General features: G+C 49.0%; 1 protein-coding gene across 1 annotated transcript in view; it reads right to left on the bottom strand.

Annotated features, from left to right (window-relative positions):
• Window positions 1-229: 229 nt before the first annotated feature.
• Window positions 230-14,974, bottom strand: part of GPR107 (G protein-coupled receptor 107) — an 86,636-nt gene continuing 71,891 nt past the window's right edge. Inside the window, exons 16-18 of the mRNA XM_017848184.1 lie at window positions 12,943-13,026; window positions 11,747-11,868; window positions 230-5,316 (exon numbers count right to left, since the gene is read on the bottom strand). Of these exons, the coding sequence (XP_017703673.1) occupies window positions 5,220-5,316; window positions 11,747-11,868; window positions 12,943-13,026 (303 nt within the window). The 3' untranslated portion in view covers window positions 230-5,219. The remainder of the gene's footprint in view (window positions 5,317-11,746; window positions 11,869-12,942; window positions 13,027-14,974) is intronic.

Raw genomic sequence — 14,974 nt, 5'->3', positions numbered from 1 at the left:
GTAACCTACAACCGGTTTTCAGGCATCTGGGTCTTCATTGCGCTGCCACAGATCTGCTAAGATGCCTGCAACTTCTCTAGTAGGTGTCACTATTGTCAGTAGGAACTGGTGGGAGGCAGTTAACTAATTTAATGAACAAAAAAAAAAAAAAAAAAAAAAATTATGAGAGGGAGGTGGAAGAGAGAAAGCACCAGGAGCTGGCGACTCCCTGGATCTCATACACACACGGTTCTGCCAGATCATCTTTATTTTACACATTTTGCAACACGGCAAGAGAATTCACCCCGTACATCACCCTGATTGGATCCCCCACCCATTATACATTATATGTTTACATAAATACTCTTCAATGATTAGTGTTTAAAAAAAAAAAAATACTGAAAACTCCTTCTGCATCCCAATCTCTAACCAGGAAAGCAAATGCTATTTACAGACCTGCAAGCCCTCCCTCAAACGAAACTATTTCTGGATTAAATATGTCTGACTTCTTTTGAGGTCACATGACTAGGCAAACACAATTTACGATCTGCAAAAGCTGTCTGAAGAGTCAAAGCCCCCGTGTGGACACAACTTCTGGACCCTGTTAACAGTTAACTTATGTGCTCCAAAGGCTGACCTTCTGGAAGCTCACTGCCTCATCTGGCTGCCCCCTCCAAAATCCAAAACCCTGCCTCAAAACAAGCTGTCCTCTGGGTGAGTTAGCTGTTCTCTTTCATTCTGACCGTTCTGACTCTGCCCAGAACGCTGTCTCACCTGCAGATGCCCTGCTGCCAGAACTCCAACAGGTCCCTGAGGCAGCGAGGCCAAGCCATGCCCACTCACTCCTGCACCATCTCAGTGTGCTCCCTCACACAGGGCCTGAGATGTGCGGGGCCCGTGGCCTGGCAGTGAGCCATCTAAAAGCATTATCTATTTTTCAAGCATAAACCACGCAGAGAGGCTCAGATGCATCGCTGGGCTACAAAAGTGGCCTCTGGGGAATCTGGAGTATGTTCAGCCTGCCGACCAATAACTACATTCCAGGTGGTGACAAGTATTAGCGTCAACTCAGGTAGATGGCTTTTAAAGACGCCCTGCCAGCAACACGCTAGGGAAAACCGGAGTGAAGAGCAGGTCTTTCAGAACATTTGGTACGTTCTGGATGAATACCTTTTTGATATACCAAGAGGTATCAAGTCAAAGTCTTAACTTCTGTAGCGGGGAACTCATTAACTTGCTGAATCCTAAAGGGAAGAATCAAGTCGCAGGCCACAGGCACCCTGGACTTGGCTTACGGTGAGTCTTACAAGGCCAGGGGCGGGTCAGAGAAAAGCAGAGGGGTGAAGTGTGGAGTGTGGAAGCAGGGGTGCGGGAATGGGCTAGGATCTGTTTCCTTTGAAGTACAGCAGCTTGGCAGCATGAAGCATGAGTTGTTCCGCTGTTCTACTGGGTGTATGGAGCTGGGCCAACAACCTCAGCAGACTACCTAATGTTCTAAACGCCTTCCTCGAAGAAAATGCTTCAGGACGGGGGAGAAGGCCAGAATGCATCTGCAATTCCAACAGGCATCACTATGCTCTTCCTTGGTCTGTAAGGACTGGGTGCCTGGAGTAGACTGTTGTAAGTACCAAAGCAAGACACCCATTTTAGTGCGGAGGAAGACCATTCTATATGACCCAAAGCAGTAATATATGGCACGAGTATGCACGCTCTTGAGAGAATTCTCCTTCGCTTAGAAAATGCATCTTTCACACAGTTGCTGGGAGAAAATGCTGCAATGCACCAAAGCCTTTAGCCCGTGCCCAGAATGAGCCTATGTGGGATCAATAGGCACGGGGAGAAAGAGGGCAGAGAAGGGATGGAAGAGAAGGAGGAAGTGGAGGAGGGAGGAGGAGGGGGAGGAAGAGGGCAAGGGGGAGGGGAGGGGCGAGGGCAGAGGAGGAGGGAAGAGGGAGGGAGGCTGTGGGACAAGAGACAGCAGAGACAGTGATGAGGTCATCATGCAGGAGGAAATCTCACCCACACAAAGTGGACTTATGGGGCTGTGTGCTGCCTTGGCAGGCTGGACATGTCAGGGGCGGGGAAACCCTGGATATTTCACTCTAAAGTGGTTTCTTCAAAGAAAACTCAACTGACTCAGGCCATGAGCATCTTTTACACTGAAGCAAGCATCTCCTCACAAGCGCCTCCTACGATTCGCCAGAGTCATATTCAACATCATCAAATGCAGTGCTACTTACACTTTAAAGCACTGAGGGGCCAAGAAATGGGCTGCTAAGTCCTCAGCCACTGTTAGAAGCCAGGATTTAGAGATCAATGACTATTGCTATTGTCCAAGAAATAATTTTCTAGCAAAACATACACATTTTATTAAATTTCACAGCCAGCAGCACTTTCAGTCCACAACAGATTTCTCAAAGGAAACATGGATATTTTGCATAGGCAGAAACAGTGAGGAGTACAAAGCGAAGCTGTAAATACCACCAATGGCTCTGCTATGTGCATCCGATATTTTCTGCCCCATCCCTGAAATACTGCAAGGGCTTAACCGTTCAAACACCACATGACAACGAACCCAGTGGAGTGTGAAACTCAGGCTGCAGGAGGGTGGCTTGTCAGCTGGTGAAGCCACTTGGCTTTGGACGCCATCGGTCATCTTTATGCAAGAGCAGAGATGAACGGTGGGTTATAGATAGCTATGACGTGAAGGAGAAAGAGAAGACACACTCACAGAACAGGATGGAGAGCTTCAATAATTTCTTAAAAGCTTGGAACCACCACCTGCTTTCTCAATCTTGGGCTGGGGTTTTGACTTTTCTTGATCATCAATCTGACTTGAAGCCTTTTGCCAGTTACAATACAGACATGGCCAGATGACCTCCTTGTTAGGAAGGCTGTGGCCATCTTTGTTTCTGAAACAGTCTTAGCTCATCTGTCCACTGCTGCTCTGGAAGGGTCAGGACCAGCACTGCAGACACTTGGCCATGCTGTGAGCGAGCCCAGACATACGTGTGGAATCTGAACACTCAACACTGGCGTTCCCGTGCCAGTCTGACAGCTGCGGCTCCAGCGACTGTCCACACACATGCCTGCCTCTCTCTAGCTCCTTCACTCCCTGGCTTCCTTGCATGCGAAACCCAGCATGTGAAATGAGGACACCTCCACGGAGACCCTTCCGAGCAGGGAGGTTTCATCACACCTTTCGTTCTTGCCAAGGAGTCTATCACCTCATCCACAACATCTGCTTGTGGGAGAAACAGCAAATGTGTCCCTCTGAGGGAAGGACTGAGGAGGGCTTTGGAGTCACAGAGTGAGACACATTTCTGCAAAAACTGGTATTGTGTTTCTGCACAGGAAAACAAAGTGTTAAAAATATTCCCATCCTCCCTCCAACTCCCTTCTGTCACACAGTCCCGAGTGAATTTTAAAAAGGTCCAGGAGTGAACTCTTAGGGCACATTCACCCTTCTCCTGAAGATGGGAAGACACACGGATGCTCGCCTAAAATATCTGCCGAGAGGTGAGCAGCTGTGGCCTGGGAAGGCGCTTGCTCTTCCTCCACATGAGCCAGAAGGCAGGTCGCACTTTCAGAGCACCCTACAGAACCCAGATGGCGAATCAAAGTGCAGAAAAAGAACACCCGCTCCCTCATTAGTCATTTAGGAAGATAAAATGGCACGGGACAGGGAAAACAACCATGTTCTGAATGGAGACTTTTTCAGGCTCCCAAACCTGGGATAGTCAGTGTGATCCCACATCCTGTGGTTTCTGCCTGACCCTTCTAAGCCAGAGGTGAGAAAACTCTCAGAGACCACGACTGTCACCCCCGGGAGGTCCCTGTTCCCCTGCAGGTGTGGCTCTCTGACAAGCCCCAGGCAGGGGTGGGCTCCAGCTTTTGGAAGCAACCCTACCTAGCTGGCCCCCCAAGCATTAAGAAGCTTCCCTGATGGGGCCATGTTTTGGTCTCCTTTTAAGCCCTCAGTCACAACGGACCTTCTGAGCTTGTCCCACTGTTCAGATGATTTTCTGAGTTGCAATACTGCTCACTTTAGGTGGCTACCTGTGTTCACTGCCAAGCTCCGGAAGTGTGGAAGGGAACTTAATCACTGAGTTTCTGTGAAAGATTTCGTCATCCCAAAATCCCTGAGAGTGAAACTGTTGAATCGTGCTCACTTTCTTCACATACATAATCTTGGACTGTGGGGACCAAGTCTGTTGAATTCATCTATTTAGAAATCCTACTGGCCTACAGGAAAAGCTTTTTAATGGGGATGATTTGCTTGGACTTAAGTATTTGCTTAAATACTACCTATTCTGCCCCCAGCTGCTCCTTAAAGAAAACTCCTTTCCATTTCCCCCGAAATTCTGGTCACACACAACAAAGCCACGAACACGAAGGGAAGCCAAGACGGTGCTGTTCTGGGCGGTCAGGGAGTGGATGTCCAGGGAACGCCACAGGCTAATGCTTTTTGAACTTAACAATACATTTCTTTCCATCCATCAGGCAACATCTCAATCAGAAAACCACCTCCCACCACCTGGGCTGTGCCACAGGGCATGACCCTGACAGTGACATCACAGCCTTCTTTTCCTGTTGGAAAGAAGACCACTAGGCCGCAGGGGCTGCTGTCCTGGTCACTCTGAGCATCTGGAATAAGGGTCTGAGGCAATGCTGAGGGCAGGAATCCTGGGGCAGATGCTACATCCTCAACTGGGTTTTGACTTTGCTTTCCAGTCACCTGTTTTCATTCATTTCTGTCTCCTGAACAGGCAACGGCACTCTCCCCGCCCTTCTTCATTAGTCCCGGGGTCCTCAGTAGACATTTCCTAAAGCCTCAGACCGATGCCTCGCACCCTCCTTCCCCCTCCACCAGCCGTCCTTGCTACGCTGCCCCACACGTGGGGTCACAACTGCATACCCCTTAGAGCTCCCAAATGAAGAAGAAAAAAATAAACCTAAATAAAAAATGAATTCTTCCTTTTCTCTTCCTCTCCTCCTCTCTGTGCCCACCCTCCCATTCCCGCCTGAAGGAGGATCCAGCTGCCTTGAACCAGCCACAGATCGTTTCCATAAAAGAGAGTACAAAATCAGGTTTCCGCGGCACTGTGCTCCAGCCATGTGCCCTGGTGTCACTGTCGGAGGTGCCAATAGTTCACTGGAGGAGCTGCTCCTGCTCTCCAATAGGACTATGAGTAAGTTAACAGTTTCCTTGGACAGTGCCATCCTCAGGGTCGGCTCTGTCACACAGCGCCTTCCCACTCGCCCTGGGGCTCCACGGAGCCGTTGGTCACCTTCTTGACTTTCTTCATACTTTCCATCACCCCAGATGTTGTCACACTGAACAGGGAAAGAAGAAACAATTAGGAACATCTCATAGTCTCTTAGTAAAAGGCCATCTCTGCCACAGCACGGTGGATAGGACTGATGATGGGCGTTGGTTTTCGAAACAGGCAAATCTAAGTTTGATTCCTGGCCCATTCCTTACTAGCTGTGTAACCTTGGCCAAGTCACTTGACCTCTCTGTACTTAATTCTCACTTTCCAGAACTGTCATGAGGAAAAATGAGATTCTCCAGAATGCCTAATCAATAAACACCAGCTATCATTATTACAATCGTCATGAATCTTTTTGTCACAGCTTGCGGAATTTTTGTGGTGCATAGATAGGTGACAGTGACGGTTATGAGATCGAAATCTGATCATTTCTGAGCCAGGGGACAGAACACAGGTTTAGAGGAACCTTCCAGAATCAAAGATTCTTTGGCCGCTACGGACAGAGAACTGGCTGCTTTCTGCAGGCGGGGGCTGGGCCATGTGGTTGTGCCTCAGCGCGTGGCCTCTGCCTCCACTCTGTGAGCTCCCGGGGCTCTGTCTGTTGGTGCCTGGTTCTGAGGAGGCCCCATGGAGCCATTCGTTGAATTCGAGAATTAAAAATGGGAGATCGCTGGTCTCATGGGGCATGAGGAGCTAAGCAAGGCAGTCCTTTCCATTAGAAGGAATTGTGGCCGGGCGCGATGGCTCAAGCCTGTAATCCCAGCACTTTGGGAGGCCGAGACGGGCGGATCACGAGGTCAGGAGATCGAGACCATCCTGGCTAACCTGGTGAAACCCCGTCTCTACTAAAAAATACAAAAAAAAAAACTAGCCGGGCGAGGTGGCGGGCGCCTGTAGTCCCAGCTACTTGGGAGGCTGAGGCAGGAGAATGGCGTAAACCTGGGAGGCGGAGCTTGCAGTGAGCCGAGATGCGGCCACTGCACTCCAGCCTGGATGACAGAGCGAGACTTCGTTTCAAAAAAAAAAAAAGGAATCGCATGCACAGGCCCCACCATCTCGAGAGGATAATCTCTTGCCTCACAGAACGTGAGCTGGTCTATGAGGGAAGTGGGCGGCTCTGTGAGTAGCGGGAGAACTAGGCAGAGATACCGGGTGTCAAAAGCCACTTGGCCCAGCATCTTCCCTGCACACTAGGAAACAATGAGGATTTATGCTCTCCCATTGTGGACCAAAAGAAATTTCCTCATCAGTAAAATAAATTCAATCAATCAACTCAACAGACTCTTTCCAAGGACCCATCCCATCCCTCTGCCAACTACCTAACCCCTTCCCCTACAAACGGTGACACAGTGGCCGTATATGTGACCCGTCTAGAGTGCATGCAGCTGGACCTCATGGTAAGTAAATGTTTGTATGGGGTAAGGGAAGAAAACTTCCCCTCCTTTGTCTCTTCATTCTTTGCCATCATGGTGCTATCATACCCAGGCTCAAAGAGTCACCCCCAGCCAGGACCTTTCTCAGACAAGTCCTTTAGACTCACAGGTTATTTGTACTTATGGCAAAGTTGGGACAAGGTATATGGCCAGATCCCACAGATGCTATAAGTGAGTCTAAAAGCATCCCCTAAGACGAAAATGCCTCAGCTGAAGCCGCTCAGCGTCACTTCCTGCCAGCTGGCTTGTGTCTCAGGCCTGGCCTCTTTAGGAAGACACCTTCCCCAGGAGGGATCCATGTGCACAGGGCTGCTCCTGAAGGGACCTTCTTTAGACAGGGACACAGGAGGTAGGGCCTCTGCATGAGCCAGAGAAGCCCCTGCCCCGAGCCACACAGCAGCCCCTGTGCCTCTCCACAGCGACTGAGACTAAAAAGAAATGCGACCCCATGTCTTCCAGAAACATTCCAGTAATCACACAGCTGTCCTACGGTTACTGCATCTTGTTAAAAAATGACAAGGAGTTCAATGCACGTTGACTCTAAGAGGCAAAGCGCATTCACTGGGACCCAGGTACGGGCCTGACAGCAGACTTGGGAAAAACATTTTCTCCCTCTCTTTCTCTAAAAAAATACTCCTTTCCACATGGTGGGGCAAGAGAGAAGACAACTTTTATTCTTCAAGACAGGCCTCATGCTAGGTCTAGAGGAAAAAGAAACGGACTTATTGCTCTCAGCGGGCCCATAGACCAGGCGAAGAGATGGTCTTCCAGAGCAACACTGCAAAGCCACTTCCAGCAGAGACAGGAGTGCTGGGAACCGGGTTCGGTGATGGCTCCGGCTGAGAAGAATCCCCTCTGCTGGGGAACCGGGGAAGCCAGGAAGCCTGTCATGAGACGTGGAGGAGCTGGGTGGGAGGAGGTCAGAGGAGTTTCCAGAAAGAAGAAATATAACAGGTAAAAAGCATGAAGGAAAAACCCAGGACATTTCCTGGTGCAGTCAGAGAGTGCTAAGTACTCACAGGGTATATATATTTTGATTTTATTTTTTGAGATGAAGTCTCGCTCTGTCACCCAGGCTGGAGTACAGTGGCACCATCTCGACTCACTGCAACCTCCGTCTCCTGGGTTCAAGTGATTCTCGTGCCTCAACCTCCCAAGTAGCTGGGATTACAGGTACATGCCACTACGCCCAGCTAATTTTTCTATTTTTGGTAGAGACGGGGTTTCGCCATGTTGGCCAGGCTGGTCTCAAACTACTGACCTCAGGTGATCCACCTGCCTCGGCCTCCCAAAGTGCTGGGATTACAGGCTTGAGCCACTGCACCCAGCCTACAGTATATATATTTAATACCTCCAGTCAGTCTGGGAAGAAGAGTGGCAGGGAGAGAGCCAGGGGCAGACACAGGACGGCAGGGCTGTCGAGGGCCAGTCTGCCTGGTCACCCAAGGATGGCCCTGATTCTTACTCCAGCGGTTCTCAGCTCTGCCTCCTGCTCAGGCTGCCCTAGGGAGTGAGAAAAGCACAAATCCTGAGCACAAGGAGGTGAGAATCAGTGTCTCCAGGGATGTGGCCAGGAAACTGGCACTGCAAAAACACTCTACAGGTGATTCTAGAGGCTGGGAGAACAGACAGGAAGGGCCGGGCACACATGTATTCCCAGGGCAGCTCATGCCTGCATTCCCAGCACCTTGGGCGGTGGAGGCGGGAGGATCGCTTAAGCCCAGGAATTTGAGACCAGCCTGGGCAACATGGCAAAACCCTATCTCTACAAAAAAATACAAAAACATTAGCTGGGCATGGTGGCGTTCATCTGTGGTCCCAGCTAAGGAGGCTGAGGTGAAAGGACTCCCTGAGCCCGGGGAGGTCAAGGCTGCAGTGAGCTGTGATAGTACCACTGCACTCCAGCCTGGGTGACAGAGTGAGACCCTGTCTCCAGGCGAATAAAAGAATGGACAGAAGGGGAGAGGATCGGGAGTGAAGAGGTCAGCCACCACAAAGCCCAGGCACAAGAGAAAGAGGCAGGGTGGGACTATGGGCGACAAGCACAAAGTGAGGCCTCCAAGACGCTCTGCACGGGCCGAGGAGGAGGGAGGTGTTTCAGGCATGGCTGCGGGAGACTGGGTGGATGTTCGTGTCACCAAGGCCTGTAGGGATCACTGGGGAGGGGCCAGTTTGGTGTGATGCAGTAAGAGTACGGCTTCAAGTCTGAGGCGACACGGAGCAGGAGGATGGGGACCTGGCATTCAGGAGGGGCCGGGGGCAGTGAGGGGGTAGCAGAGGCAACCCCGGGCTTGAGTGAGTCCTGGGAGAAGAGGGAAAATGGGAGTAAGGGCGTGTGGGAGTACAGGAGGTTGTCACAAGCAGGGCGGGTGACAGGGAGCTTCAGTGTGTGGCCAGGACTGGAAGTGGCAGAAGTGAACTCAAGGAGAGGAAGAAACCTGATGGCAGATGCCCAGGGTGGGGTGGGCGCTACATCCTGTTCCCCCAGCAAACCTCCAGGAGGCTGAAGGGACACCTGGGGCCCCCAGGACGTGAGGAAACCTGGCTAGCCCCCTGCAGAGAGGGCGCCCGCAACGCTTCTGGCAGCTCAGGCTCTGCAGCAGTGAGAAGAGAGACCTGAGTCAGATGAACACCCAAAAGCCTCGCTGGCAGGAACACACGGCGGTGGGGCTTCAGCAGCTTCACAGGCACCTCACTAGGTGTCCTAATTTTGGTGCAAACACTTAAGGGGCCGAACAGCTGAAGGGCCAACATCCGACCAGCAATCTACGCCGCAGATAAGCGTTCTTTCCTTGACATCTAAACAGTAACCCCCTTTCCTTGCAAAGCCCCAAGTCTCTGTAGTTGCAACCGAAAGTGCCGAATGGGACACAGATTCCTTCTGCCACACAAGACTGCAATCGAATGTGGCTTAGGTCTAAGTGGTCCATGGATACATCCATTTCTTTCTTTCTTTCTTCTCTTTTTTGAGATGGAGTTTCACTCTCATCGCCCAGGTTCTAGTGCAGTGGCGTGATCTCAGCTCACTGCAACTTCTGCCTTCTGATTTCAAGAGATTCTCCTGCCTCAGCCTCCCGAGTAGCTGGGATTACAGGCGCCTACCACCAAGCCCAGTTAATTTTTGTATTTTTAGTACAGATGGAGTTTCACCATGTTGGCCAGGGTGAACTCCTGACCTCGTGATCTGCCTGCCTCGGCCTCCTAAAGTGCTGGGATTACAGGCCGAGCCACCGCACCCAGCTGATACATCCATTTCTATAACTAAAAAGTGTTTTCTGGACTGGAAATGTGGGGAGACCTGGTGAAGAGACAATTCTATTAGTCTCCAGTTCCCATTTCCACATTCGTTTTCTGCCCACATGAAAGAATGCAGGGAGGGGTAAAAGGTGAACAGCAACCATGAATGAGGACAGCGTTCTGGAATGGGAACCCCAGGGAGAAAACCTCCTGGCCCAGGAACCCACACCAAACACTTCTTTCCACTCTCACTCTTCAAGATGACAGAAGTAATTCAGATTATTAAGGATACCCACAGCCTAGGAGGCAGCTACCAAGTCTGATACTACATCCAGTACTTTTTAACTTGCTGATTATTTACCGATAACTTCTTTTGCTAAAATTGGTAGGCCTAAAGAGAGACGGTCAAAGAAATAGACGGGGAAGGAGAGAGAAAGTCAGTGTTACTTTGGATGGTGTCCTCATCCCCAGCCCCAGAGAGAGAAGCTGTGTCAGGCCTGGTGGGGAAATGGCTGCAGAGAGAGCAGCTGCGTGGGCCGCACTGTCAGAGAGAAAACAAGCACCAAAACAAAATTTTCAAAAAACTGTTGCTATGAAACAAAAATACCTTCATAATGCATCCAGACTCCAAGACGTAATGGCTGAGGGAAAGGATGTGGGAAGCGGGACGCCCCCATTACCACGGTGGAGTACAGTGCAGTAAAGGAGACGATGCTGTGACTCAGCCACTCGTACCCAAAGACCCCGTGTTACGGGGCTGGACCAAGCTAAAGCCTCCCAGCAGGGGAATGATAAACACACCATGTTTTAGGTTATTTCCTGATGCTGCTGGTTACCAGCCTGACACATGTGTGCCTCTTCAACCAACAGACGCTTGCTCAGATCCTGCTACTTCTAGGAAAGGCACAGCTGATGGTCCTCCTGCACTCCACTGAACTGTTTAGAAGGAGGAGTTTCTTCCTCTGCATGGGAGATGCTGTATGGAGCCCACTGGCAGGACCTGCCTTCCTTTACTGTTGCTGTGGAGCTGAGCACAGACAGCTGTCTCATGCTGCCTGACCCGCTGACAGCCAAGCAGAGCCTAGCATGGGCCGAGTCTCAGCCTCTGAATTGGGAAGAATTCAAAGACTGCCAGGGCTGGGGGCAGAACACTTAATACCAGTGAACCAAGAAGGGAAAACTCTGCCTTAGGCTAATCATCAAACACAGCAATTGACCTGGCTTATCAAATTTCAGAGCTAACAAGCAAATATGCTTAATCACTATTCATTTTTCTAGACAATGATCGCCCTTTCCCAGAAAATAGGACCCTAGAGTCACTCACTCTGTGACTTAGAAAAGCCCCTATTAGTGCTCAGATATAGGTCAAAGTCATTGTGCTGTGAAAAGCCACGTAGTTATCTGACGATAGAGGATGTCTGAGGATCATTAGCAGACTTAGAGATGACTCAGAAGATTCCATTTTCAGACATAAACGCCCGATGGCGGGCCTGACAGAAAGTGGGATCCTTGTTCTCCCTCGTGAACTGGCCATGTATATTCCTAAGTTCTTGCCACTGAGTTCTTGAAAGCAGGCTCCAATGATGCTTAGTGGAATGGCAAGTTCCATCTTCCCTGACAAGACCCAGCAAGGCTTGGCAGATACTGTACTTCAAACCAAATCAGACAGCCTGTCCGTTTCCAGTGTCCATTCCTTCTGCTAAAAATAGAGGAACCACCCCTGGAGCCACGAAATGCTGAGAGCAGCTGGCTCGATTCACACTGCACTGCTTTGAGTTAGGCAAAGGGGTCAGGGCTAAGGAAGAGGGAAGAAAGATTTCTTACACAGACTCCATTTCCAAGTCATCTTCTTCCTGAGAGAGTTGTAGGTAGGGGTTATCCGAAGCCGGACGGAATTTATACCCCGTCAGAACAAAGAAGACCAGTGTGGCCGTTTCGTCCAGGAGCTGCAAGTTTAAAAACCACCCCAAAATAAAGAGATTAGCAAAACTGTTCTTCAGAAAGCAGTGCAACTCAACAAACTGACATATCCCCCACAACCCACCACTTGCTGGTTCTTCACTCAAATGCCACTTCCTGCTGGAGGGCATTTTCCTTAGACTTGCCGAGGCTTAAACGAGGAGCGTCCTGCCCAGGGATGACCTTTCAGAGGCTGCGCTCTGCTCTGCTTTAACCAGTCTTCGTGGGGAGCTTTTAAGATCTCCTTACACACCCACTTCCTCCTACAGCGCCTACAGCATGAAGTGAGTTATTCAAGAAAAAAGTCATTTGGTAGCTACTCTAGTAGTTAAGCTGGTTCTAGTTTATTGCAAAGATACTTTATTACCAAAATAATAAAATGGGCAAAGAAGAAGGGCAGTCTGATTTCTAACTACTCTAAGCCCTGTAACTAAAGGAAAAGACCACATCTCATCTAAGTTCTAATTATTCAGGGCAAATCTTTCTCTGCCTGAGGCTTTTCTGTTCAGACTTTTAAGGCTGAAAACTAAAATCAAGAATGCAATTATTTTCAGATTCCTCATGGAATCCAGCAGCATTTTTGGACAAACAGATCATCTCAATTATAGGCCAGAAGAGATGGAAGGAGGCCGGGCGTGGTGGCTCACACCTGTAATCCCAGAACACTGGGAGGCCGAGGTGGGTGGATCACTTGAGATCAGGAGTTTGAGACCAGCCTGGCCAACATGGCGAAGCCCCATCTCTACTAAGAAAACAAAAATTAACCGGGCATGGTGGTTCATCCCTATAATCTCAGCTACTCGGGAGGCTGAGGCAGGAGAATCGCTTGAACCCGGGAGGTGGAGGTTGCAGTGAGCTGAGATCGCACCACTGCACTCCAGCCGGGGCAACAGAGACCCTGTCTCAAAAACTAAAAAAAAGAAAATTTTAATTTAAAAAAAGAAGAGATGGAAGGTCTTCGTGGTCATTCCCAGACAAATTAGTAACAACTGTTAAGTTACACTTCAAGACTTTATCCTCAGGCATAAATTCTCTGGCATTCTGCCCTGTGAGCAGCATACCTGGTAGAGCCACTTCCACTGGAATGGAACAGCGAGTTTGAGGAGAAATGCAATGATCCTAGTGAAGTATATGTAACACACAATCTGTATGAGGAGGAAAGAAACAGGAAATCAAATCAACATGAAAATCAGGACGCCACTTTAACAATTTGCTTTCATAAATGAACTAGGAAACAGAAAACAGAATCACTCAAAGAAAAGTATGTGACACTTACAGTGTGAATTAATACATGCAGTGGAGAGACATGGCTACTCTGCTAGTTACACTTGAATTTCTTCACTCTCCAGGTGACCAAGATATTGCTAACAGCCACACCCATGGGGAGCACCGGACACTTCAGTAGGGCTGTTCTTAACCCTTCCTCACCCTATCCACAGACAGAAGCCCTTGATTTCAATCTCCACAGATTGTATTGCTTATTCTCAGGCTTTAAGGAATATTTACCAGTAGTGAGAGCAAAATAAAGCCACACAGGGAAATTACTGGCTTCTGTCCTCTTCTCTGGCAGATGCTGCAAGCATTCAAGGTCCACACTCACAGAAGTACAAATACTACCAAGTTCTCTAGCAAGACAGGATGCCTTAATTTCTCCGTGCAGTGACAAGGACTCAATGTGCTGGCCACTAGAGCATGGCCTGTGCATGGGGACTCAGCTCAGCTGGCCAAGGACCACTCATTATCACTGCACGCAACAAGAGAGGTTCTGTGATGACCTGTGCCTATTTGGTGGATGATATAAAATCCATGGGAAAGAAAAAATAAAAGAAGGAAAGAAAAAAAATCAACCCCAAGTGGAGTGTCTGCTCTTGCATCTCTCTCTACCACTGAAGTCTGATGTTTGCTTGAGCAAAGGACTGTCCAAAGTGACAATGCCAAACTCACAGATGAAAGACTTAGAAATGTTCTTTCAAGACTCAGGAAGCAAACTAACTCTGGGAGGCATGTACCTTATATTGTCTAAGAAATTATGACCCTAATAATTCCTAACAAGCTCTGTCTTTTGGTGCTAGCTGATACAATTTTGCATGTCCATCAGAGTCCTGTTTTTAGGTTTTAAAAAAACTGTCTTTTTTTTGTTCTTAAGGAAAATTTATTACCACAACATGTAACTAGTTTTCTGCAGGGAAATTTGAAAGAAGAGAGAGGTAGATACTCCAATAATTTTTTTTTGAGACCAAGTCTCGCTCTGTTGCCCAGGCTGGAGTGCAGTGGCACTCTTATCTCGTCTCACTGCAATCTCCGTCTCCCAGGTTCAAGCAATTATCCTGCCTCAGCCTCCCAAGTAGCTGGGACTACAGGCATGCGCCAGCATGTCCAGCTAATTTTTTTTTTTTTATTTTTTTGTATTTTTTAGTAGAGATGGGGTTTCACCATGTTGGACAGGCATGAGCCACCCCGCCCAGCTAATTTTATTTTATTTTTAATTTTTAGTAGAGACGAGGTTTCACCATGTTGGCCAGGATGGTCTCGATCTCCTTACCTTGTGATCCGCCCACCTTGGTCTCCCAAAGTGCTGGGATTATAGGCGTGAGCCATTGCACCCGGCTGATACTCCAATAATTTTTTAAATGAATAAAACAAAAATGGCTGCAAAAGAACATGATAGTGTGATCCCAGTTTTATAAATGAGTAAAAATAGTGGCCGGGATTGCACCACTGCACTCCAGCCTGGGCGACACAGTGAGACTCCATCTCAAAAATAAAATATAAGGCCAGGCGCGGTGGCTCAAGTCTGTAATCCCAGCACTTTGGGAGGCCGAGACAGGATATCGAGGTCAGGAGATCGAGACCATCCTGGCCTACACGGTGAAACCCCGTCTCTACTAAAAAATACAAAAAACTAGCTGGGCGAGATGGCGGGCGCCTGTAGTCCCAGCTACTTGGGAGGCTGAGGCAGAAGAATGGAGTAAACCCGGGAGGCGGAGCTTGCAGTGAGCCGAGATTGCGCCACTGCACTCCAGCCTGGGCGACAGAGTGAGACTCCGTCTCAAAAACAAAATAAAAATAAATACATAAATAAATAAATAAAAT

The sequence above is a fragment of the Rhinopithecus bieti genome, unplaced genomic scaffold (assembly GCF_001698545.2).
Source record: "Rhinopithecus bieti isolate Rb0 unplaced genomic scaffold, ASM169854v2 scaffold_29388, whole genome shotgun sequence".
Classification (NCBI taxonomy): domain Eukaryota; kingdom Metazoa; phylum Chordata; class Mammalia; order Primates; family Cercopithecidae; genus Rhinopithecus; species Rhinopithecus bieti.
The sequence above is the reverse complement of the archived record's forward strand: the minus strand, read 5'-3'. Positions and strand labels throughout refer to the sequence as shown.